The 26266-nt window shown below is 51.5% G+C and overlaps 2 protein-coding genes across 6 annotated transcripts; both read left to right on the forward strand.

Annotated features, from left to right (window-relative positions):
• Nucleotides 1-22: 22 nt before the first annotated feature.
• Nucleotides 23-4979, forward strand: GEMIN6 (gem nuclear organelle associated protein 6). 4 transcript variants are annotated; one of them, XM_082480480.1, is made up of 4 exons: nt 23-182; nt 2016-2123; nt 2424-2621; nt 4083-4803. In XM_082480480.1, the coding sequence occupies exons 3-4, from the start codon at nt 2494-2496 to the stop codon at nt 4456-4458; spliced, it is 504 nt and encodes a 167-aa protein (XP_082336606.1). In that variant the 5' UTR covers nt 23-182; nt 2016-2123; nt 2424-2493; the 3' UTR covers nt 4459-4803. The 4 variants fall into 4 exon arrangements, with proteins under 4 accessions (XP_082336606.1, XP_082336605.1, XP_082336607.1 ...); XM_082480479.1 differs by having other exon boundaries at nt 24-182; nt 2401-2621; XM_082480482.1 differs by lacking the exon at nt 23-182 and adding an exon at nt 4891-4979 and having other exon boundaries at nt 1496-2123; nt 2401-2621; nt 4083-4315.
• Nucleotides 4980-6297: 1318 nt separating this feature from the next.
• On the forward strand, nt 6298-14343 carry LOC309669563 (serine/arginine-rich splicing factor 7-like). 2 transcript variants are annotated; one of them, XM_082480266.1, is made up of 9 exons: nt 6298-6420; nt 6768-6948; nt 7095-7271; nt 8216-8290; nt 8417-8518; nt 9018-9071; nt 12409-12453; nt 13143-13178; nt 14034-14343. In XM_082480266.1, the coding sequence occupies exons 1-9, from the start codon at nt 6399-6401 to the stop codon at nt 14056-14058; spliced, it is 717 nt and encodes a 238-aa protein (XP_082336392.1). In that variant the 5' UTR covers nt 6298-6398; the 3' UTR covers nt 14059-14343. The 2 variants fall into 2 exon arrangements, with proteins under 2 accessions (XP_082336392.1, XP_082336393.1); XM_082480267.1 differs by lacking the exon at nt 12409-12453.
• The last annotated feature ends 11923 nt before the right edge of the window (nt 14344-26266 follow it).

A 26266-nucleotide genomic window follows, 5' to 3' on the forward strand; every position in this document is an offset into this window, starting at 1 on the left:
TGGGGCGCTGGTTGCCGCGGCGACGGGGCGGGTGAGGGGAGGGGGCTCCTCTGTGGGGTCGCCCAGTAGCCGCCCCGCCACCGGGGGGAGCTTCCCACAGCGGCGGGGCCTGGCGGTGAGGGAACGGGACCGCGGCGGGCCTGAGAAGCAGCGTTGCCCCGGGCCTGCCGGCGGCCCTGCTGGTAGGTCGCCGGGGGCAGCCGCCGGGCACCGGGAAAGCGGCTTTTGGCTACGGAATTTACGGCTGGTGGGCGGCGGGAGGAGGGCGGCGGATTTCTGGGAGCGAACGGGGCTGAGGAGGAACTGGGGAGAGGGGAGGGAGAGCTGTACTGCAGGGCCCGCTGCAGCCACCCGCAGCTATAGCATAGGCCTTAGGTGGCAGGACCAAAAAGTATGTTTGGGGTTTTTTTATGGTTTGGGTTGGAAGGGACCTTAAAGATCATCCAGTTCCAAACCCCCTGCCGTGGGCAGGGATACCTTCCGTTAAACCAGGTTGCTCCAAGCCCCGTCCAGTCTGGCCTCGTGGTTCAGAACAATTAAATAACTACTCTGGCAACGGGGGGGGGGGGGGGGGGGGAGGGAAGAGGGATCAGTAGGCACTGAGACTAGCGAAAATTAAAACCGAAGATATTTGGAGTATTGTGCTCAAAAGCGACTTTGAACAAACTGCCCTCCAGTCCATGATCCAGAAGGGCCCCGGTTAGGGGGACATTCAGACCACAAACAGCTAAAATGTGTTGTACATGTAAGCACATAAAACCAAAACACATTCATTCTTTCCACCACTTTTCTTTCAAACAGGAGCTAAGATTTCCCACTGTCGCTTGCTCTTACAATGAAAATGATTTGCTAGTCCCTGTTTTCTAATAAACTATAACTGTGAAGGAAAATAGGAAACTGAATAATTCAGCAGCATGTGCCATTCATAAATAATCCCCATAGCACTGTGGAAGTTGAAGTGAGGCTTCACCCAAAACAAGGGAAATTACCTCCTTAAAATAAGACTATAGCATTTTATACCCTATATATTTTTTCAGGTATGCTCACAAAAGCGTTGCATGCTTATTTTCACTTAAATTGATCAAATGACAGCAGCTTGCTCGCTTCATCCATAGGAAGCTTTTCATCAGTAGTGTTAAACTACAGCAGCTTGGGAGGGGGGAAGAAATCAAGGTTCTCCCTGTCACAGTTGCACAGGAGAGCTTGTAAGTACAAGTCAAAACCCGGGAACAAAAGCATTTTTATCTATACCTGTTTATGCACGGAGGTTGCTGGAAGGAGCTCAAGCTGTGACATTGCCTGCACGGCTTTGCAGTCTGACAGCGCTAGCAGGGGCGCTGGCAAACCCAGTTCCAGTGAGGCCGAAGGCAGAACACCGGACGGATTTCAGTGCCGCGTGCTGTGCCACCTTGTTTTGCAGTCTGGCCTTGTATATATATAAACCTACATATAATAGATATGTTGTCCCAAATCTCAGTTCTACACCCGCTGGGCAAAGAGCTGTTCCACACACAGGGGCGAGATATTTGGTTATTTCATGTCTTCGCAGAAGCGGGTGCCAGGTGGAAACGCCACAAAGCTAGCACGCCTTGGCTTATACATTCTAAGCTTGTATATTTTACAAAAATCGACTATTCGGCATACCGTACTTTTCATTGGCAGCTCATGATTTCACAATAAGCTCCTAGTGGCTACTTGTATTCTTGCTTTGACTTAAAGCTATAGTACCTTGGTAAATCACAACGCATGCCCAGTGAGGAAGCTATAGCTTAAGATTTGGAGGTGCGGTTTTCACATTGTAATGAGCTAAGTTCACCTAAAGGACACACACTTTTTATTTTCAACACTTTGTAACAACTAGCAACCTTACAGTTTTAACAGAATGCCCCAGTTTTTCCCAATTAGGTTCCTTGTGCCTTTTTGCTACCTACAGGCTGACAAGGCCCGCTTGTCTCCTTTGATTGCCCGAGCTCTTTTCTTCCTGAGCAGTGTCTGACCTGTTTTGCCTTTGTCAGATACACACCCGTGTTTATAGAGCTCTCCAAGCCCCACATTCCACGGGGGCTGAGTGGCAGCAGGAAGCACTGGGGCCAGCAATTGAGCGGCCAGTGGCCACCTAGCAGGTGAGTGTGGCTGGGGGAGTGCTCTCTTCCCCTTCCCCTTCCCCTACCCCTTCCCTGTTTTGTAAGAGGGCAGAGCAATAAAGGGAATGTTTAATGCAACAAGGAAGCATTAAGTTAGCAGAGCAGAGATTTTTGAGGTTTTGCTCCATGCCTCTGAAAACAAGTGAACTGGGTGGGAAATCACAGAGCTGCAGCGATACGCGAACCGCTTGCGTGAATGTTTGCTCTTAAAAAAAGCCAGTTATGCTTAAGATGAATGGAAGATCTTTACCCGCAGGCAAACTCGGTTCTGATGTGAAGGGGAAAGCAAGAGGATCCATTGCTACTGCCAATTGCTCTGGCGACGTTCCAGGTGCTGGATGTAGGAAATATGAATGACTGGCAGAGGAAAAGCCCTCTAGACTGGGAAACGTACGTGAACAAAATGGTGAAAGTTGCTGCAATTGAGAAACATGAATATGAAGGATGGGTCTTAACGGTTGATCCAGTTTCTGCCAGGTAAGTACCAAAGCTTTTGTTTCTGTAAAGGTAAGAGAAAACAAGTTTTTCAGGAAGAGAAAAGATGCCAAGACTGAAGTAAACTTATTTGGAGCAAAAACTGCAAGTTGGGGCTGTGTCCCCTGTTTTTTTTTTTTAATTGGCAAGGCCTAAGAGAAAGTGATATTGTAGTGGATGAAGTCAGTTCAGGTAAACCCAGTTTAATCTCGTTCAAAGGACTGATAAGTTTGGGGAATGGATAATATCTGGATTCATGCTGACTTTATCGTGGACCTGAGGTTAGTACTTTAAATTATATCCATGTGGTTAGGGCTACTTTTAATAATATACCGAGCCCTGCTTCACAAAGAGAGCAGGACTGCAGGAATGTTTTTAATGCTCTAGGTGTTCAAATCCTCATCCTCTCCAGAGTTCTCACATCAATGCCCTGCTTTCCCCTCCGGCCGTGAGGGTGTAGTGACTGCTTAGGAGAGGGAGCAGGGAAAATCAGCAAGGGCATGGGACAGAAAGGAGGCTAGAAACTGAAATAGGTGTTTCAGATGAATTCGTTGTTGCTTCAACTCTGGAGTAGCTCTGATAGTCTAATCTTCTTTTGGAGTTGCTTATCATTTTGTTAGGAAAGGTGCATGCAGCTGTGAGTGATTCTTCTAAAATCAAGGCATATTTCATCACGTATTTGCCAAGAAGTCATTAGTTCCACTAATGGTGGCAACAGTAGATTAGCAAAGTGCCAGCATTAAATTCTGGAGTTTTTCTTCCCACAAGAGGAAAAAAAAAATGGTTTCTGATCTTCTTCGTTGATATATGGGGAAGAGATCCTTGAAATATCCTACCTGTGGTTTAGGACCTCTGGGACATAAGTGCCCTTGGGGAAAGACCAGGCTGCTACAACATGAGCCTGAACCTGCTGTGGTGTGTTCCCACTGTAATACCCAAGCTATAGTTTTCAGTTAAGAAACTAGAAACAGTCGTTTTCTAGAAAAAAAAAATCTTTTAGTAGTAATCAATAATTAAATATTAATAATTTGTCATTAAAAGGTTCTGATGTTTTTAGCTGCCACCATTGCTTTCAGCGTTCAAAGTGCTGACAAGTACAAAGGTATCATTGTTTTTGAATGTTGGAAGGCTTAAGGTTCTTTAGGAAGGTTGGGAATGCTGCACAAAAATATTTAGACTCCCACCTCTGATTTTAATGTATGCTTTGCTTTTTTGAAGTAACATTCTGCTTGATAGTATCTAGCGTATTTAAAATTCAAGAGCAGAAATTACCCTCAAAGCTCACGCTTTCAATATTTTAAGGGTATAGCAGCACGCTTTTCAAGAAGAATGCTGGGTACTCGATACCGCCTCAATACCTGGGTTACGCTCATGCTAATGAGCACTCATCTCCAAGAATCTTGGCCTGTGTTTCTCTGTCTTCAGTTCACGACAGTGACTCACACATCCTTCTTTCCTTGGCAGTATTGTCCTTGCAACGTTTCTGGAGAATGAGAAGGTGTCCATATCAGTTGTCTTGGGCCATGCTGTCCAGGAGGTCGAAATACTGAAAGAAGGGGACGATGAAACAAAGCAACGGCTTTCTTGCATATTTGCGCCTGAAGAAACCAAAGCCTACAGCCCAGAGGAACATGAAAAGAGGAAGAACGACTTGAAGACTTGGCTAGAAATGAACCACATCCCGGTAACGGAGCAAGGTGAATCGGGAAGAACGCTATGCGTGGCGGGGGTATTAACTATTGACCCACCCTACGGCCCAGAAGAGTGCAGCAGCTCCAATGAGATTATTCTGTCTCGGGTTCAAGGTTTGATACAGGGCTATCTTGAAAAACAACAGTGATGTCTGCCGGTTAAAGCAGTTGTCTTTAGAAATGGGTCTGCCTGCCCTATTTTAAGAACTGTCCTGGGTGTCAATAGTCACTATTTGCAAAAATGCTGGGTTTAGGTACTTTTGCCTGATTTTTGTATGTTAAGAAAGGGATAAAACAAGCAGCATAAACTAAAAGCATGAAGCATTTTCCGTGCACTATTTTTTATTAAAAGGAAGCCATTGGATAATAACGATGTATTAAACTGATCTATGCATTTACTGTATCAGTATTAAGCTAATATATCGTTTAATTAAAGTATTTTTGTAACAGTATTGTGAAAGATGATATATGATAAATTTAAACTGTGTTTTCCTCTGCCTTTAAAATCAATTTAATTACTTATCTAATGGTGTAGGCATGTTTATTTGAACTGCTTACCAGTATTTATTTTTTTTTTTCAGAGAGGGAATTGTGACACTTGGAATTCCCAAACCAGATGAAAAAATTGTTCAGGAAGCTTTTCTGTTTGTGGTTTGTTTTTTTTTTTCCCTCACAACTGTTCTCCTGTTTTAGAACATGAATTACAATGTCGGTCCAAGGTTATAAAATTATTAGGGAAAGTTAGCAGGCAAATAGCAGGTTTTAAAAACCATTTCCTATCTCTATTTGTCATTTTAGAGGAGCATTTTAGAGGAGCAGTGATTGGAAGACGTTTGTTCCTTAGTGAATCGCAAGAAATTCTCTTAAGTTTGTGTTTCTTAATGCTTTGTTTCCTTATGGCAACACATAATGTAAGAATCATCATGTGGTTATTCCTGAGATTATTAATCCAGTCAGGAGCCTTTAGAGTCCTCATTTATCTCTTGGTGTATTGGTTTGTTCTATTTTATTATGAGATAGCACCAAAACACGTTAGTGTGCTCACCTGGGTTTGAAAAGTCTGTCTGACCCTGGTTAACAAAAGGCCCTCCTCATTCCTGCTGGCGTTTATTTACAATTACCTCGCACGGCTCAGATTCACCCTGGCTTTTCTTAAACATCCTCTACTGTACATATGCTCCTGTTGAGAGATACTAGTTGTTTAGCTTAAATAAGTACGTTTTAATTAGAATAAATTACTTAGGGTTATAACATGGCGTGACTTAGGCTGTTTGCTTAGCTTTGCTTAACAGAGGTAGCAAGATTTGCTGAAGCCTTGAGGCCGCAATAGGGTTAATTTTCTTAGTAATTTTCCTAGCAGCTGGTAGTTTAGTCTTTTCGTATCAGGAAAATGTCGGTAACGCACTGATGTTTCGGTAGTGTTTTCCCCAAGTCTGGGCCGGCGCAGGGGCACGAGAAGCGCAAAGCGGCTCAGGAGGGTGCGGCACCCCTTAGCAGAGCCTGCCGGTCAGCGAGATCGGAGCAGTCCAGGGCCACGGAAAAAGAAGCCAAGAAGGTGTTAGAAGAGTCCAGACCAAAACCCACCAGTGGACTAAGAGATGCGTGAGGGGCGGGTGCAGAGATGGCGACGGTGTAATTGTGCAGGGATCTCTTTGTTTGCGGTCCCTCCCTCCTCGGAGGCACCCAGCCCGGGCTGACCCTGCTGCTGTACCTTTCAATTACATTAACTACTTCTATACAATCTGACGCCCAAGGGGGGGGGGCAAATCCCGCCTGGGAGCGAGCGCAAATGGTGCTCTCGTACCCGCGAGGCGCCTCACTGACGAGGTGCGGCGGATCCCGTCGCGACAAGTGCGACCGGATCCACCCCGGGCAGCGCCGCCGCTGAAGCGCACCGCGCAGGCGCGGCCTACCCGCCCCGCCCCTCCCCCCCCAGGTCTCGCGAGAGCTGCCCGCGCGCGAGGAGCGGGACGGCGGCGCCCCGCCCCTCAGAACCCGCCCCCCGTGCGCCGGTCGGGGCGCGGCGCTCAGTGACGGCGGCTCCCTCTATATAAGGGTCGCGCGCGGGGCTGGGCCTGTCGCCGGGAAGATGTCGCGATACGGGCGTTACGGTAGGGGGGCCGGGGCAGTGTGTGCTGGGGCGGGCGGCGGGGGTGTTATTCGCGCAGCGGTGAGGGTGGTGGGGGGAGGTGGCCGTTGGTTCGGGCGGCCGGCTGTGAGAGAAGATGGCGCCGAGTAGGGGAGAGGCCGGGGGCAGGCGCGCCGCGGGGCCCGCTGAGGGGCTGAGGAGGGGGGGCGGCGGTGGGAGCGGGAGCCCACCAAAATGGAGGCGGTGTCAAAGATGGCGGCGGGGTGGGGGAGGGGGCGGGGGCGGGGGGGCGCCGCGCGCGCGGCCTCGTGCGCAGGGGCCGCGCCTGCGCGCTGGGCCCCGGGTCCGACATGGCGTCCCTCCCGGCAGAGACCAAGGTGTACGTGGGGAACCTGGGCACGGGCGCGGGCAAGGGCGAGCTGGAGAGAGCCTTCAGCTACTACGGGCCCCTGAGAACCGTGTGGATCGCGAGGAACCCGCCGGGGTTCGCCTTCGTGGAGTTCGAAGACCCGAGGGACGCTGAAGACGCAGTGCTCGGCCTCGACGGGAAGTACGTGCATGCCTAAAAACTCCTTGACCGCTCTGGCTGCGGTTTCTGACCTCCTCAGGCCGCACCAGTCATCGATATCTGTTCTGCGTGTAACGAGCAGAGGGGAGAAAAGCGTTCCTGTGATTAATACATACTGTGTCTTGCAGGATAATATGTGGCTCCAGGGTTAGAGTGGAAGTGTCGACAGGGATGCCTCGTCGGTCCCGTTACGACAGGCCTCCCGCACGGCGCCCCTTTGACCCTAACGACAGATGCTATGAGTGTGGTGAGAAAGGCCACTATGCCTATGACTGTCACCGCTATAGTCGCCGAAGGAGGAGCAGGTATGTGCGGGGCCAGAGCGGCTGGGTCGCTTCGCTGGTTCTCTTTTGTGTAGCTCTTGTTAGCAAAGAACAGAATGTTACGCCAGCTTTAACTTAATGTTGTAAGTCAACAGGTGTATATCACTTTTTTTTTTTTCTAATACATATCAAATGTTAATATCTTAATAATCAACCTGGTCAAAACCTTTCAGGTTTCTTCGTTTGAGTCAGTCGCCTTGATTCAGAATGTCACGAGCCTTAAGATTTCATGCTGAGGCGCCTTGCAAATCCGACACTTAAGATCCTCCTAGACCTTGAGGTGATCAGCATAAGAGGCCAGATCCCCTCGAGCCATCTACACGTAGCTTCACCTTATTCTTTAAGGGCAGAAAATTTGAGACGGTGATCGCCGTAACAGTAAATTTGGCTTTCAATTGGGGCCCCCCTCCGGTTTAGAAAGAGGAACACCAGATTGACCACATTCCCACCTAGAAAAATCTTCTTGCGTCAATCAAGCCTCACCCTGGCTCATTGGGCTGTCAGTTTGATCGTCGTTAGATTGAAGAGAACACCTAGATGCAGCGATCGGCTATAGATACTTCTAGATCGTCTAGATCTGCTAGACCTTGGGCCAAAGAGGGTCGACCTGCAAACTTGCAAGGTTTATTTTAAATACGCATTACAGTGTTTTCTATTCTAATGTAATTCTGCAATGTAATTCAGCTTTTAACATTTTTCTAGGTAGTAAAAATGCTCAAGACAAGTAGGCCCAGAGATTTTTTCCAACTGACAGATGCTAGTGGTGTGTTTTTATTATTTTGATTTGTTTTTTTTTTTTTCTTTTTCTTTTTTTTTTTTGTTTTTGTTTTTAGTTGTCTGAAATCAGTTTTGACTTCAGCAGGGCCTCATGTGCACTGATTGCTGCAGCTGTTTCCTGATACCTGTTTTCTCTAACCTAAACCCAGGTCCCGGTCTAGATCCCGTTCGAGGTCCCGAGGAAGAAGGTATTCTCGGTCACGCAGTCGCAGTCGCGGTAGGAGGTAGGGTTCTGGCTGTTGTGTTTTCCTACTTTTTCTTTCTCCTCCCTCTGTTCCACGCCTTTCTGCAGTCTCGTGAAAAGTAACCTGCAGTAATTTTGGTGGGTTTTTTTCCCCTTTGTTTTGTAGATCAAGGTCAGCTTCCTACCGCAGGTCCAGGTCAATCTCTCCTCGTAGGTATAGATCGTTTTCGCCTCGCAGATCTCGGTCTGGTTCTTTAAGGAGATCAAGGTATGCGTTTTGTAGTAAGCCCACAGCACTGTTGAAGGGAATGTAACTGTTGGAGTTAATGTTATGTTTGTATTTTGCAGTCCATGTGTTTGCAGGAACCTTCATGGTATTAGATCCCTGAGAGCTACTCCGAAGGCTTTCTTTGAAGTTAAAAAAACTAAGCATATAATTTTGCAACTGCTGTTTCTTAGCTGTTTTTATACCATAACAAAGATACAGCCTAGATGTACGGTTAAGGTTTCCTACTTCACCTTCAAGGATACAGGGAGTAATAATGCTTAGTTGAGCAGGGCGGTGGCATTTCTTATGTTTATAGTAGTACTGGCCAAACATACTACAGCTTTCTAATAATAAAGGTTACTTTTGCAAAACAATAGCTCTAATAAAATTCTCTGAGGTCAGCAACGTAAGTCAAAGAATACTACCTCAGCTGTATGAATCCTGTAGTAGTAGTAGTTGAGCTTTCACTGCTTTGTTTGTTTGTTTGTTTTTTTTCTAGATCTAGGTCCAGATCACGCTCAAGGTCCCGGTCTGTTGTATGGCCTCGAAGCAGGTAAAACACTTGTTTTAATTCAGGCCAATAATAGCTTTTGGGATTATCGTTTTTTTTTTTCTTTTTCCTTCCCCAGGGGAATTTGGCTGGAAGGGGTTAGAAGGTTATGCAGCATAGCAATATGTCTGCTTAACGTTAATAATTTGTGCCTTTTCACAGACTAAAGTAGTGGTTGTTTTCTTGTAATAAACAGGAGTTTGTTTTGTTCTGTGGCTAGTATATGTAGCCATAAACAAAGTATAAGTGCAAGCCAGCACAGCTAGTACACAGGAACAACCACAAAAGCACGGATGAAATGCAGAGTAAATTCACGTTCGTTACCTCGCCAACCGAGAGATCCCCAAAGCAGCACCGGGGCAGGGGGATGGAGGCACGGCAGAGCTCTGTCCCTGCTAGATGATCACCGAACCTGCTGTTTTCCCCTGTTTAATCAGGGGTTGATGCAGGCGTAGTTTTCCACTGTGCTTTGATCTTTCTCACAGCAGGGCAGAAATCTCGGGTGTGTTCCACAGGGTGCCTCGAGTCTATCTCAGGCCTGTGTTACTTAAGCACAGATGTTCTACTTGTCTGACACACAAGGCTGAAAAACAATTAGTGTGATATATGTGGCAACGGAGCTGGTGAGGGGTCTGGAGCACAGGTCTTATGAGGAGTGGCTGAGGGAACTGGGGTTGTTTAGCCTGGAGAAAAGGAGGCTGAGGGGAGACCACCTCGCTCTCTACAGCTCCCTGAAAGGAGGGGGTAGCGAGGGGGGGGTCGGGCTCTTCTCCCAAGTAACAAGCGATAGGACAAGAGGAAATGGCCTCCAGTTGCACCAAGAGAGGTTTAGTTTGGATATCGGGAAAAAATTCACAGAAAGGGTTGTCGAACATTGGAGCAGGCTGCCCAGGGAAGCGGTGCAGTCGTTATCCTTGGAGGGACTTAAAAGATGGGTAGACGTGGTGCTGAGGGACATGGTTAGTGGTGGTTTTTGGCAGTGTTAGGTTGATGGTTGGATTCGTTGATCTTAAAGGTCCCTTGTAACCTGGGTGATTCTGTGTGTTTTTCAGCACCCCAGCTGCAAGTCACTTGAGACTGTTTACAGTCCTCCTTGTCTATCTTCTGTTATTTTCCCACAATATGATGTAAAGTTTGTGGAGAGAAGTTTCAAAAACTAGTTAATGCCTGTGTGAGTAGAGAACGCTTGACCTTGTGTCCCACAGGAAACACCGCTTAGGTTTTTCTTGTCATGTTTTGTTGTAAATCCCAAATGCTGCAGGGGGAGGGGGGAGATGAGAAGGCTGCCGCTGCAGCTTTTCAGCTCTGTCGGTTCCAGTTCTGAGCGTTAGATCTAATTAGATTGCTGTAGTGCTAAAAACTACTTTACGTGGGGTAGCACACTTGACTTCAGAGGTTCGGAGGGCTGAGTGAGCAGGACAGTGCGTCCTGATGCCACAGGTAGTGTTTTGAAGGGTGTCTCTGACATGTAGCCCTGGTTTTGTTGATCTGGATGCTTTCCGTGCTGAAATGGGAGTTGAGGAAAATGGGTATAGAGTAAATGCTCCTGCATTATTTTCCTCTGTCCTTCAAGTCTGAGTTGGAAGAAGGGTGAAAGAGTAGGATAAAAATGTGATGGATGCGAGAGTGAGCTCTTAAGTTGGAAGAAGTTTCCTTTTCTTTTTGCATTAGAATGGGGGGAAAAGAAATGTTTTTTAGAGGTCTGCCTGCTACTTTAGGACTCGCACGCTGAGCATTTAATGGGATGGTGACGATTATTACTAGAGCTGTCCTGACTTAGAGAGGTCTGTAATGCCGGAGGTGACGAGCCAGGCTCAAATTGCCCGCTGCTGCTGCGGAAGAGTCTGGTTATTGCTGATGTTGCTTGGTGACTGCTCCTTCTGGGACAGTCCTGTTCCTGCATGAAAGACTCGATACATCGAAATTTCTGAGGAGTGCTGACTTTGCCTAGGTCTGTCGTTGCAGTGGTGGGAAGGGGTAATTCGGGACTGAAGTTATTGTGAAAACTCCTTTCTGTATTAGCCAGTGCTGGTCCTCTGCTGACACTGGTATGTAACCGGTGCTGCTTCAAGAGCTTCTGATCTTCAGTCCTGCTCTGTTCCTGTGCCTCTCAGAAGGAGGATTTTGTGAGCAGTTCTTGCAGGAAGGTGATGCTCTTGTGAGCTGCTTTACTGTATTTCTTGCCAAAGGAAATCATGCTTGTGCTACAAAATACAAATTCCGGGTAGTTGTCAGCAGCTCCGTCCTGTGTAACTGTGATACAGTAGCAAAATTACTGGTGATGGGGTTGGGAACTGTGACAGATGATGCCTCTGCATAGTGACCAGGAAAGTTTCAAAGCAGTGGCACATAACTCTGTTTAACAGTGTCCATGTAGTACTTCTACTTAATAGGCCGTGTAAAGGTGAATCTTGATTACCCTTTAAAAACAGTTGTGAAAAGAAGGAAGAAGTTTTTTCTTACTTTTTTGGCCAAGTCTGTTAAACAACTAACTGTCCTGAACACTGGGCTTTCTGATGTTCAGTAGTCACGGAGTAGTTAGAGTTGGAAGGGACCTTAAAGACCATCCAGTCCCACCCCCCTGGCCTGGGCGGGGACACCTCCCACCAGCCCCGGTTGCTCCAAGCCCAGTCCAACCCGGCCTTGAACACCTCCAGGGATGGGGCGGCTGCAATACCGCACACCTGACTTCTGACACTCTAGCAGCACAAATATTGTCTAAGTAAGAGCAAGCGCTGGAGTTGGTAAAGGAACATGATAAATGCGGGAGGAAAGTCTCACTGTTTGAGTAGATTTTAATTCGTAAGATAAACCGGGAGTGGTTTACACATTAGTTGTTGGATATTGAAGAGAAAACTGAAATGCTGTTTTCATTAGGATAACTGATGAAAAAGCAATGTTATCGTTAAATAAAAGTGGCACTGGGAGCTTGATCGGAAGAATACCTCAGCTCTTTAGCGAACGCGCCTGACTCCAGGTTCTTAATGTGCTACTAAAAGATTTTTCTAAGATGACGCTTGAAACTATATTTTCCATTATGGAAGGCGTACTTGCAGGCGGGGAGCCTGGTACAAGGTGGTGTGTTTTGTGAAAGTGGTAACTGAAGCTTTGCTGGGGAGCTGCTTGCGCTTGTGCTCTTGTCTTCTGATAAGTGGGGGCTCTGGAATAAGAGCTGAAGGATTCTCCTGAAATGTCACGAGAAGAGTCTGCGGCACCAGAGCCTTCCTCTCTGGTTTGGGATGCTGTGTAGTATGAATTTGCTGTTGCTGGTTTAGCTAACTTGCATTGTGTGTGCATGCCACTGTCTGCTTTGCTGAGCTTTATTTTTCTCCTGTTGTAGGTCTGGGTCCCATGGTAGATCTAAATCTGGCTTACCTGCTAAAAGGTGAGCGTATCAATACAAGTAGCACTCTGTATTTTTATGGGGTTTTGTCATGATTCAAAATCTCTGCTTGGACCAGTATTTCAGTTGCACGTGGAAGGGGTTTTGGGGGATTTTTTTTTTTTTTTTTAATTTGTGACTGCTGGTTTGGTTTTATTTTTTTTTTAATAGCTGATTTTAAAATATTTTTCACATTATTTTTATGGGGGCTTTTTACTAGCTGATTTTTGTGGGACAATAGGCAGTTCTTCTGGAAGGATTGCGGACACAGGTTTTTTTTGTTTAACATGTGATCGTGACAAAAAGTATTCTTGAAAGAATTTGGGGTGTGTCTTTCCCTACCATTGTTCTCAACTGTCTGGTAGTTCTTGGTGTTCCTGACTGTCCTCTACTTGATTCGCTGCTCCTGCTTTGCAGGGTGACTGTGGTTTATAGCTGCTTTGAAGCTGCGTGTTGCTCTTTTCCTGAGGGCTCCGGCTTTCAGCAGTTGTCCTTCTCCGCTGCAGCGCCTTGCTTAAAGTAATTCTATATACTTGCGATGGGCAGCATTAAGGGTGGTGTCTTTTAATGTATTTAACAACATCAAACTGTTCTTAATGTTACTAAATGGTCAAAAGTGGTTACTGAGTGTATACAGGTTTACCACATTGACTGTTTTGATTTGTGTTGTTTGTTTTTTTTTTTTTTAACAGTCGCTCAAAATCCAGATCACCATCTCCAAAGAGAAGGTAGGACTATCTTAAAACTGGAGCGTGCCATAGTGTTACATCGAGCTCTAGTGTCTGGGGTGGTTGCAATAGAAGTTAACTTGTGCAAGGATAAAAAAGGCTTTTTACTTGTCTTAATTTGTGAACTACGAAAAGATGAATTTGTACGGGTGCTTCCTACTATGAAAAGATGAAATTCTGTGGGTACTTCCTACCGCTGGTAGTCAGAACTCGATGATAATAACTTGAAGGTAACCTACTTTAATGAAATCTTAAAGGACAACAGAAAATGTGGGCAAATGAGAATCAGCTATCCCAAAGTTCCTGAGGAATTCAGAATCTGGGAGAGAAGTGAGCAATGTAAGGTATGGAGCAAACCATGAACACGTGGTAGGATTAAGTTCCCGCTGGTGGCTCCTCACAGCCGGCTCTCGCTCCGTTGCACAGCTCCCAGGTTTTGCTGTGCACCGTGAAGTGAGACGTAAGTTTTCCTATGGAACCAGAGAAGTACGTGCTGTAATTTCCATCGTTGGCGATAGTGCCCCACGGCACTAGCCCTAAACCGGAACCGTGGAGGTTCTGGCAGAGCAGGAATTCCTCCGAACGTTCTGGCAGAGCAGGAATTCCTCCGCACAGCTGGAGCGCGGGCTCCAAGGCGCTTTCTGAGCAGGCCGGGTGCCTCACCTAGCTGTCGCGGCTGATGGCTCTTATTTTGCCTGCCCTTTTCAAACTTGAAGCAGTTGTTACTTACAGAGGTGTAGATGAAAACTGTGGTGAGGGCTCCTGAGCAGAGGAAGGAAACCTGGGGTAGCACCCACGGTTGTCTGTTGGTTTTACTGGAGGAGTTGCTCTTAAATCTCTTTCTTTCCCTTTCAGTCATTCACCATCAGGAAGCCCTTGAAGGAGTGCAAGTCCTGAAAGAATGGGTTCAAATTTAAAAAGTTTAAGAAGAAAATTTATTTTGTTTACATTATTATAAGGGATTTTGTGGTGTCTTTATAAATGTAAGGGCTTAGTCCTAGAAGGCTGTTTCTATTGACTAACAATTGGCGTGAACCTGGATCTTTAAAAAGTCTTATTAGTAGACTAATGCAAAACTCTTATTGTGTTACCGTTCTGTGATCTGGAAATGTTGGGCTTTTTTTATTGGCGCATTGAAATAAACTGTGCATTTCTAACGAAGAAATATTTTTGTGATAACCCCTGCTGTTTCTGTTTAATATTTGGGTAGCTGAAGCCGGTGGGGCGTTCCTGCGGTGCAAAGCAGGAGGCAGGCTGTCAGTGGCGCTTCTGACGCGAGCGTGGCGCAGCAGCCGGGTCAGTGGCTGTCCCGCAGGTGTGTGCCTCTCGTAGGACATGTCACTTCTACAGGGCACCAGTTTGAGTGAGGAGTTAGCGGGACCAGCTGTTGTTCGCTCTTGAATGTTAACCTTGATCTGTACCTTGTGGTTTTTTATTTGTACCTCCTCAAAGCTCAGCGAAGCTGAAAACCTGTCTGGATGATTTGACTTAGAAAAATGTCTACAGAGGGCATGAACAGATGGGAAAACAAGGAGTGTGTGAACGCTGGTCTGTCTGTCCTGTTGATTACAGAAAGGACCGGTGAACTTCTCACCCGAAGGTATTTGGAATAATTTTGGAACGTAAACTAGTGAAGGAAATATTTTTAGAAATCTTGTTTATGTCCCGGTTGTCCAAATAGCACTTCTTTGTGATACTGGGGATAAATTGGCAGTTCTGGTGCGGAAGATAACGCATTTAGATACTCTTTTTAGGAAAACTTAAGGCTTTTCTTACAGATCGAAGGCCACAAGCAGAACCTGCAGGCCACGTTGAAGTAGCGGTACGTTTGGGGAATCGAGAGCTCTCATCTTACCCCTCTCTGACCTGATCTGCCTGGTGGCATCTTCTCCTTTGGCAGTAGTTTAACCAAGGGGCTGGCTGCCGGCCTGATAGGCTGTGGCTTTGGGAAGCGGGACCTGTATGCAGGTGGTCCCTGTCTCACCACGGATAGGTCACTGAAGGGTTTAACGTACGTATGATAAACTAGCGCGAGATAATTGCCGGTCTCATTTGTCTTTGCAGCTTTGGCTATTACCAGGCTAGTGAGGAAGTGGGAGTGCCAGGTGACTTTGACTGAAAAGGCTCTCTTTGAATATGTTCTGGCCTGTATTGCTGTGTCTCACAGGCCGGTGAGGAACAGTCATTCTCTTGGGGCTTCTAATCTGTCAGCAGCGGGTTGGCACTCTACAGTAGAGCACCGCGGCTGGGCACGGGCACGGGCACCCAGCCCCACCTCCCGAGAGGGGTTGTGCTTATTGTTGTTTTACAAGGTGTCCAGGTATTTAAAGAATGCTAATGAGCCCCTACACACGAGTTCACCGAGACTCTTCCCGTGTACCACAGCGTGTGGTTTGTCTCGTCCCTCCTCTCCTCTTCCCCGTTTGTACGTTTTGGGGTAAGTGGCTTTCCTTGCTGATGGTGCTGCAATTAGTATTCTGTGATAACTGTGGTCTATTATAAGCTGCGGAAGAGGGAGCTGGAAGCAACAGCATTAAATTAGAGCGACCCAAAAGCCAGCGCTAAACACTCCTGGGGGGAGTGTCCCCTCTCCGCGGCGTTCTGGTAGAATTACCCCCTGCAACACTGCTTTTAACGGGGGGGGCGGCTTTTCCTTATTTCCTCTGTACCGCTGAAGCAAGCTGACTCCGTAATAAACCTGTAGACTAAAACTCTTTCGGTCTTTCTACTCTTTAGAGTATTACAAGAAGGGGGGGAGGCAGGGACTGAGGGGGAGGGGGGTGGCAGAGCAGGCGCTGCGGGAGAAGGTGGGGGTGGCCCAGAGGGAGGCCTGTGGTCCTTAACAGTCGCGCTGCCGCTGTGTTTGGGGCTTGTCATCTGCATGTCTGTTGCTCTGTTTCAGGGGCCGAACGAACGCACCGAAGGAGAAGCAAGTGCTAATCCCAGTGTGCCCGCTTAGTGCACACCGCTGGGTAGATGTGCTCCCCGCCAGTACCCGCCGCCACCTGAGCGTCTGTTGATCTGTGCTTTCTCCCCTTCCACGGCGAGCCCCTCCTGCCACCCGGGCAAAGCGTGAGGGGGTTTCGCGTGCCCCCACCCCCCCGCTGGGGTGGATGCCGCTGATTATCACCTGCGCCATCCTCAGCCGGCGCTGCCCCCCCTCTGGGCTGCCTCGGGCAGGATGCAGCAGGAGGACTCGCGCCGCCCTCCTGAGCGCTGGCTGCCGTTCATTCAAGAGGACGCCGCGTTGAAAGCGCGCGGGATGCTGAGGTGACAACACAGAATCTGTTGCTCTTTCACGCCACAGCCAGCCCCAACCGCTGTGTCTGCTTACCCGGGTGGCGGTGGGCCGCACGCAGACACAGCGCCGCTAACGGCGGTCACTCTGGGTGTGCTACTACAGGGGGCAGCAAACTAATTTCACGTAAGGCGCGTGCTCTTATGTGCCACGGCGGGAGCAGCAGGTGAGTGAGTTTGTTACCGCCGTGGCGTGTCACTGCGCTCGCCGGCAGCAGCCTGCGCCCCGCCGCGGGAGCGTGCCTAAGAGCTTCCAAAAGTTCCCTCTCCAGTGGGGCCGGGGGCACAGGGCTGCCGCCGGGGCGGGGGGGAGGGGTGAACGGCGGGCAAGAGCAGCCCGCTGCGCGGCCGGTTGTGACGCACGACCGCTGCCCCACTCCTCTGGGCTACTGTTTTTTCATTGTGTGCGTCTGCGTGTCTGCGCACATCTGCGTGCGCCCGTCTGCGCGTCTCTGAGCCCATCTGCGTTTGTGAACGTCTTGATGTGTACGGGTGCGTCTGTGTGCGCGTCACAGGTGTGTCTGTGCGTGCATCTGCATGTGTGTCAGTTGCTGTGTGTGTGCGCGTCACTGTACCTGTGTGCATGGGTGACACTGCGTCACTGTATGCGTCGCTGTGTGTGCGCGCATCACTCTGCGTGCACATCACTGTGTGTGCGCGCCACGGTGTGTCTGTGTGTGCGCGCCACGGTGTGTCTGTGTGTGCGCGCCACGGTGTGTCCGTGCACATCACTGCGTGCGCGTCACTACGTACACATGTTACTGTGCGTCACTGCATGTGTGTCACTCTGCGTCACTGTGCGTGCATGTCACTGTGTGTGCGTCACTTCACTGCGTGCCTCTGTGCGTCACTGTGTGTGTGTCTGTCACTGTGTGTGTGTCTGTCACTGTGTGTGTGTCTGTCACTGTGTGTGTCTGTGCACGTCACTGTGTGTGTCTGTGCACGTCACTGTGCGTGTGTGTCTCAGTGTGCGTGTGTGCGTGTCTGTCACTGCGTGTCTGTGCACGTCACTGCGTGTCTGTGCACGTCACTGCGTGTCTGTGCACGTCACTGCGTGTCTGTCACTGTGCGTGTCTGTCACTGCGTGTCTGTGCACGTCACTGCGTGTCTGTGCACGTCACTGCGTGTCTGTCACTGTGCGTGTCTGTCACTGTGCGTGTCTGTCACTGCGCGTGTCTGTCACTGCGTCACTGTGCGTGTCTGTGCACGTCACTGTGCGTGTCTGTGCACGTCACTGTGCGTGTCTGTGTCTGTGCGTGTCTGTGTCTGTGCACGTCACTGTGCGTGTCTGTGTCTGTGCGTGTCTGTGTCTGTGCGTGTCACTGTGTGTCACTGTGCGTGTCTGTGCACGTCACTGTGTGTCACTGTGCGTGTCTGTGCACGTCACTGTGTGTCACTGTGCGTGTCTGCATCGCTGTGTGTCTGCGTCACTGTGTGTCTGTGCACGTCACTGTGCACGTCTGTGTCTGTGCACGTCTGTGTCTGTGCACGTCTGTGTCTGTGCACGTCTGTGTCTGTGCACGTCTGTGTCTGTGCACGTCACTGTGTGTCACTGTGCGTGTCTGTGCACGTCACTGTGTGTCACTGTGCGTGTCTGTGCGTCACTGTGTGTCACTGTGCGTGTCTGTGTCTGTGCGTGTCTGTGTCTGTGCGTGTCTGTGTCTGTGCGTGTCACTGTGCGTCACTGTGCGTGTCTGCGCGTCACTGCGTGTCTGTGCGCGTCACTGCGTGTCTGTGCGCGTCACTGCGTGTCTGTGCGTGTCTGTCACTGTGCGTGTCTGTCACTGTGCGTGTCTGTCACTGTGCGTGTCTGTCACTGTGCGTGTCTGTCACTGTGCGTGTCTGTCACTGTGCGTGTCTGTGCGTGTCTGTGCGTGTCTGTCACTGTGCGTGTCTGTCACTGTGCGTGTCTGTCACTGTGCGTGTCTGTGCACGTCACTGCGCGTGTCTGCGTCACTGTGTCTGTCACTGTGCGTGTCTGTGCATGTCACTGTGCGTCACTGTGTGTGCCACTGAGCGTGCGGCACTGATGCATACACAGTGACATAAAGACACAGTGACGCGCACACAGAGTGACACCCACGCCCACACAGTGACGCGCGTACAGTGACACACACACAGTGGCACACACACGTGCACACAGGCACACACAGACACACAGTGACGGGCACACCCACACAGAGTGACGTGCAGAGTGACACACACGCACACACAGTGACGCACACACTGTAACGTATGCACACACACAGACTGATGCACACACAGTGACGCACACACTGTAACGTATGCACACACACAGACTGATGCACACACAGTGACGCACACACAGACAGAGTGGCATGCACAGTGATGCACACGCACAGTGACGTGCACACAGTGACGCACACAGAGTGACGCGCACACACAGTGACGCACTCACAGAGTGACACGCACACACAGAGTGATGCACACAGAGTGAGGCACACACAGACACAGAGTGGCATGCACAGTGACGCGCACACACAGTGACGCGCACACACAGTGACGCGCACACACAGTGACGCACTCACACAGTGACGCGCACACACAGTGACGCGCACACACAGTGACGCGCACACACAGTGACGCACTCACACAGTGACGCGCACACACAGTGACGCGCACACACAGTGACGCACTCACACAGTGACGCGCACACAGTGACGCACTCACACAGTGACGCACTCACACAGTGACGCACTCACACAGTGACGCACTCACACACTGACGCACACACAGTGACGCGCACACACAGTGACGCACACACAGTGACGCGCACACACAGTGACGCGCACACACAGTGACGCGCTCACACAGTGACGCACTCACACAGTGACGCACTCACACAGTGACGCACTCACACAGTGACGCACACACAGTGACGCACTCACACAGTGACGCACTCACACAGTGACGCACTCACACAGTGACGCACTCACAGTGACGCACTCACACAGTGACGCACTCACACAGTGACGCACTCACACAGTGACGCACACACAGTGACGCACTCACACAGTGACGCACTCACACAGTGACGCACACACAGTGACGCGCACACACAGTGACGCGCACACACAGTGACGCACTCACACAGTGACGCACACACAGTGACGCACACACAGTGACGCACACACAGTGACGCGCACACACAGTGACGCGCACACACAGTGACGCACTCACACAGTGACGCGCACACACAGTGACGCACTCACACAGTGACGCACACACAGTGACGCACTCACACAGTGACGCACTCACACAGTGACGCACTCACACAGTGACGCACTCACACAGTGACGCACTCACACAGTGACGCACACACAGTGACGCACTCACACAGTGACGCACTCACACAGTGACGCACTCACACAGTGACGCACACACAGTGACGCGCACACACAGTGACGCGCACACACAGTGACGCACTCACACAGTGACGCACACACAGTGACGCGCACACACAGTGACGCACTCACACAGTGACGCACACACAGTGACGCACTCACACAGTGACGCACTCACACAGTGACGCGCACACACAGTGACGCGCACACACAGTGACGCGCACACACAGTGACGCACTCACACAGTGACGCACTCACACAGTGACGCACTCACACAGTGACGCACTCACACAGTGACGCACTCACACAGTGACGCGCACACACAGTGACGCGCACACACAGTGACGCGCACACACAGTGACGCGCACACACAGTGACGCACTCACACAGTGACGCACTCACACAGTGACGCACACACAGTGACGCACTCACACAGTGACGCACACACAGTGACGCGCACACAGTGACGCACTCACACAGTGACGCACTCACACAGTGACGCACTCACACAGTCACGCACACACAGTCACGCACACACAGTGACGCGCACACACAGTGACGCGCACACACAGTGACGCGCACACACAGTGACGCACTCACACAGTGACGCACACACAGTGACGCACTCACACAGTGACGCACACACAGTGACGCGCACACACAGTGACGCGCACACACAGTGACGCGCACACACAGTGACGCGCACACACAGTGACGCACTCACACGCACACAGTGACGCACTCACACGCACACAGTGACGCACTCACACAGTGATGCACTCACGCACACACACAGTGACGCACACACAGTGACGCACTCACACAGTGACGCACACACACGCACACACAGTGACGCACTCACACGCACACACAGTGACACACAGTGACGCGCACACACAGTGACGCGCACACAGTGACGCACTCACACAGTGACGCACTCACACAGTGACGCACACACACAGTGACGCGCACACACAGTGACGCGCACACACAGTGACGCACACACAGTGACGCGCACACACAGTGACGCGCACACACAGTGACGCACTCACACAGTGACGCACTCACACAGTGACGCACACACAGTGACGCACTCACACGCACACACAGTGACGCACTCACACAGTGACGCACTCACACAGTGACGCACACACAGTGACGCACTCACACAGTGACGCACTCACACAGTGACGCACTCACACAGTGACGCACTCACACAGTGACGCACTCACAGTGACGCACTCACACAGTGACGCACTCACACAGTGACGCACTCACACAGTGACGCACTCACACAGTGACGCGCACACACAGTGACGCGCACACACAGTGACGCACTCACACAGTGACGCACACACAGTGACGCGCTCACACAGTGACGCGCTCACACAGTGACGCGCACACACAGTGACGCGCACACACAGTGACGCGCACACACAGTGACGCGCTCACACAGTGACGCGCACACACAGTGACGCGCACACACAGTGACGCGCACACACAGTGACGCGCACACACAGTGACGCACTCACACGCACACAGTGACGCACTCACACGCACACAGTGACGCACTCACACAGTGACGCACTCACGCACACACACAGTGACGCACACACAGTGACGCACTCACACAGTGACGCACACACACGCACACACAGTGACACACAGTGACGCGCACACACAGTGACGCGCACACAGTGACGCACTCACACAGTGACGCACTCACACAGTGACGCACACACACAGTGACGCACTCACACAGTGACGCACACACACAGTGACGCACACACACGCACACACAGTGACGCACACACACAGTGACGCACTCACACAGTGACGCACTCACGCACACACAGTGACGCGCTCACACGCACACACAGTGACGCACTCACACGCACACACAGTGACGCGCTCACACAGTGACGCACTCACACAGTGACGCACACACACGCACACACAGTGACGCACTCACACGCACACACAGTGACACACAGTGACGCGCACACACAGTGACGCACTCACGCGCACACACAGTGACGCACTCACACGCACACACAGTGACGCACTCACACAGTGACGCACACACACAGTGACGCACACACACAGTGACGCACACACACGCACACACAGTGACGCACACACACAGTGACGCACTCACACAGTGACGCACTCACGCACACACAGTGATGCGCACACACAGTGACGCACTCACACGCACACACAGACGCGCACACACAGTGACGCACACACAGTGACGCACACACAGTGACGCACTCACACGCACACACAGTGACGCACTCACACAGTGACGCGCACACACAGTGACACACACACACAGTGACGCACTCACACAGTGACGCACTCACACAGTGACGCACTCACACGCACACACAGTGACGCACACACACAGTGACGCGCACACACAGTGACGCACTCACGCACACACAGTGACGCACTCACACAGTGACGCACACACACAGTGACGCACACACACAGTGACGCACTCACACAGTGACGCACACACACAGTGACGCGCACACACAGTGACGCGCACACACAGTGACGCACACACACAGTGACGCACTCACAGTGACGCACTCACACAGTGACGCACACACACAGTGACGCACACACACAGTGACGCACTCACACAGTGACGCACTCACACAGTGACGCACACACACAGTGACGCACTCACACGCACACACAGTGACGCGCACACACAGTGACGCACTCACAGTGACGCACACACACAGTGACGCACTCACACGCACACACAGTGACGCACTCACACAGTGACGCGCACACACAGTGACGCACTCACACAGTGACGCGCACACACAGTGACGCGCACACACAGTGACGCACTCACACGCACACACAGTGACGCACTCACACAGTGACGCGCACACACAGTGACGCACTCACACGCACACACAGTGACGCACTCACACAGTGACGCGCACACACAGTGACGCACTCACACAGTGACGCACTCACACGCACACACAGTGACGCACTCACACAGTGACGCACTCACACAGTGACGCACACACACAGTGACGCACACACACAGTGACGCACTCACACAGTGACGCACTCACACAGTGACGCACTCACACGCACACACAGTGACGCACTCACAGTGACGCACTCACACGCACACACAGTGACGCGCACACACAGTGACGCACTCACACAGTGACGCACTCACACGCACACACAGTGACGCACTCACACAGTGACGCACTCACACAGTGACGCACACACACAGTGACGCACACACACAGTGACGCGCACACACAGTGACGCACTCACACGCACACACAGTGACGCACACACACAGTGACGCACTCACACGCACACACAGACGCGCACACACAGTGACGCACACACAGTGACGCACACACAGTGACGCACTCACACGCACACACAGTGACGCACTCACACAGTGACGCACTCACACAGTGACGCACACACACGCACACACAGTGACGCACTCACACGCACACACAGTGACACACAGTGACGCACACACACAGTGACGCGCACACACAGTGACGCGCACACACAGTGACGCACTCACACAGTGACGCACACACACAGTGACGCACACACACAGTGACGCACACACACAGTGACGCGCACACACAGTGACACACACACACAGTGACGCACTCACACAGTGACGCACTCACACAGTGATGCACTCACACGCACACACAGTGACGCGCACACACAGTGACGCGCACACACAGTGACGCGCACACACAGTGACGCACTCACACAGTGACGCGCACACAGTGACGCACTCACACAGTGACGCACTCACACAGTGACGCACTCACACAGTGACGCACACACAGTGACGCGCACACACAGTGACGCACACACAGTGACGCGCACACACAGTGACGCGCACACACAGTGACGCACTCACACAGTGACGCACACACAGTGACGCACTCACACAGTGACGCACTCACACAGTGACGCACTCACACAGTGACGCACTCACGCGCACACACAGTGACGCACTCACACAGTGACGCACTCACAGTGACGCACTCACACAGTGACGCACTCACACAGTGACGCACTCACAGTGACGCACTCACACAGTGACGCACTCACACAGTGACGCACTCACACAGTGACGCACACACAGTGACGCGCACACACAGTGACGCGCACACACAGTGACGCACTCACACAGTGACGCACTCACACAGTGACGCACTCACACAGTGACGCACACACAGTGACGCACTCACACAGTGACGCACTCACACAGTGACGCACTCACACAGTGACGCACACACAGTGACGCGCACACACAGTGACGCGCACACACAGTGACGCACTCACACAGTGACGCACACACAGTGACGCACACACAGTGACGCACACACAGTGACGCACTCACACAGTGACGCACTCACACAGTGACGCACACACAGTGACGCACTCACACAGTGACGCACTCACACAGTGACGCACACACAGTGACGCGCACACACAGTGACGCGCACACACAGTGACGCACTCACACAGTGACGCACACACAGTGACGCGCACACACAGTGACGCACTCACACAGTGACGCACTCACACAGTGACGCACTCACACAGTGACGCACTCACACAGTGACGCACTCACACAGTGACGCACACACAGTCACGCACACACAGTGACGCGCACACACAGTGACGCGCACACACAGTGACGCACTCACACGCACACAGTGACGCACTCACACGCACACAGTGACGCACTCACACAGTGACGCACTCACGCACACACACAGTGACGCACACACAGTGACGCACTCACACAGTGACGCACACACACGCACACACAGTGACGCACTCACACGCACACACAGTGACACACAGTGACGCGCACACACAGTGACGCACTCACACAGTGACGCACTCACGCACACACACAGTGACGCACACACAGTGACGCACTCACACAGTGACGCACACACACGCACACACAGTGACGCACTCACACGCACACACAGTGACACACAGTGACGCGCACACACAGTGACGCACTCACACAGTGACGCACTCACACGCACACACAGTGACGCACTCACACAGTGACGCGCACACACAGTGACGCACTCACACAGTGACGCACACACAGTGACGCACTCACACAGTGACGCACTCACACAGTGACGCACTCACACAGTGACGCACTCACACAGTGACGCACTCACACAGTGACGCACACACAGTGACGCGCACACACAGTGACGCGCACACACAGTGACGCGCTCACACAGTGACGCGCACACACAGTGACGCGCACACACAGTGACGCGCACACACAGTGACGCACACACAGTGACGCGCACACACAGTGACGCGCACACACAGTGACGCACTCACACAGTGACGCACACACAGTGACGCACTCACACAGTGACGCGCACACAGTGACGCACTCACACAGTGACGCACTCACACAGTGACGCACTCACACAGTGACGCACTCACACAGTGACGCGCACACAGTGACGCACTCACACAGTGACGCACTCACACAGTGACGCACTCACACAGTGACGCACACACAGTGACGCGCACACACAGTGACGCACACACAGTGACGCACTCACACAGTGACGCACTCACACAGTGACGCACACACAGTGACGCGCACACACAGTGACGCGCACACAGTGACGCACTCACACAGTGACGCGCACACAGTGACGCACTCACACAGTGACGCACTCACACAGTGACGCACTCACACAGTGACGCACACACAGTGACGCGCACACACAGTGACGCACACACAGTGACGCGCACACACAGTGACGCGCACACACAGTGACGCACTCACACAGTGACGCACACACAGTGACGCACTCACACAGTGACGCACTCACACAGTGACGCACTCACAGTGACGCACTCACACAGTGACGCACTCACACAGTGACGCGCACACACAGTGACGCACTCACACAGTGACGCACACACAGTGACGCACACACAGTGACGCGCACACACAGTGACGCACACACAGTGACGCACACACAGTGACGCGCACACACAGTGACGCACTCACACAGTGACGCACTCACACAGTGACGCACTCACACAGTGACGCACACACAGTGACGCACTCACACAGTGACGCACTCACACAGTGACGCACTCACACAGTGACGCACACACAGTGACGCGCACACACAGTGACGCGCACACACAGTGACGCACTCACACAGTGACGCACTCACACAGTGACGCACTCACACAGTGACGCACACACAGTCACGCACACACAGTGACGCACTCACACAGTGACGCACTCACACAGTGACGCACACACAGTGACGCGCACACACAGTGACGCGCACACACAGTGACGCGCACACACAGTGACGCACTCACACGCAC

The sequence above is a fragment of the Vanellus vanellus genome (assembly GCF_965231255.1).
Source record: "Vanellus vanellus genome assembly, chromosome: 3".
Classification (NCBI taxonomy): Eukaryota; Metazoa; Chordata; class Aves; order Charadriiformes; family Charadriidae; genus Vanellus; species Vanellus vanellus.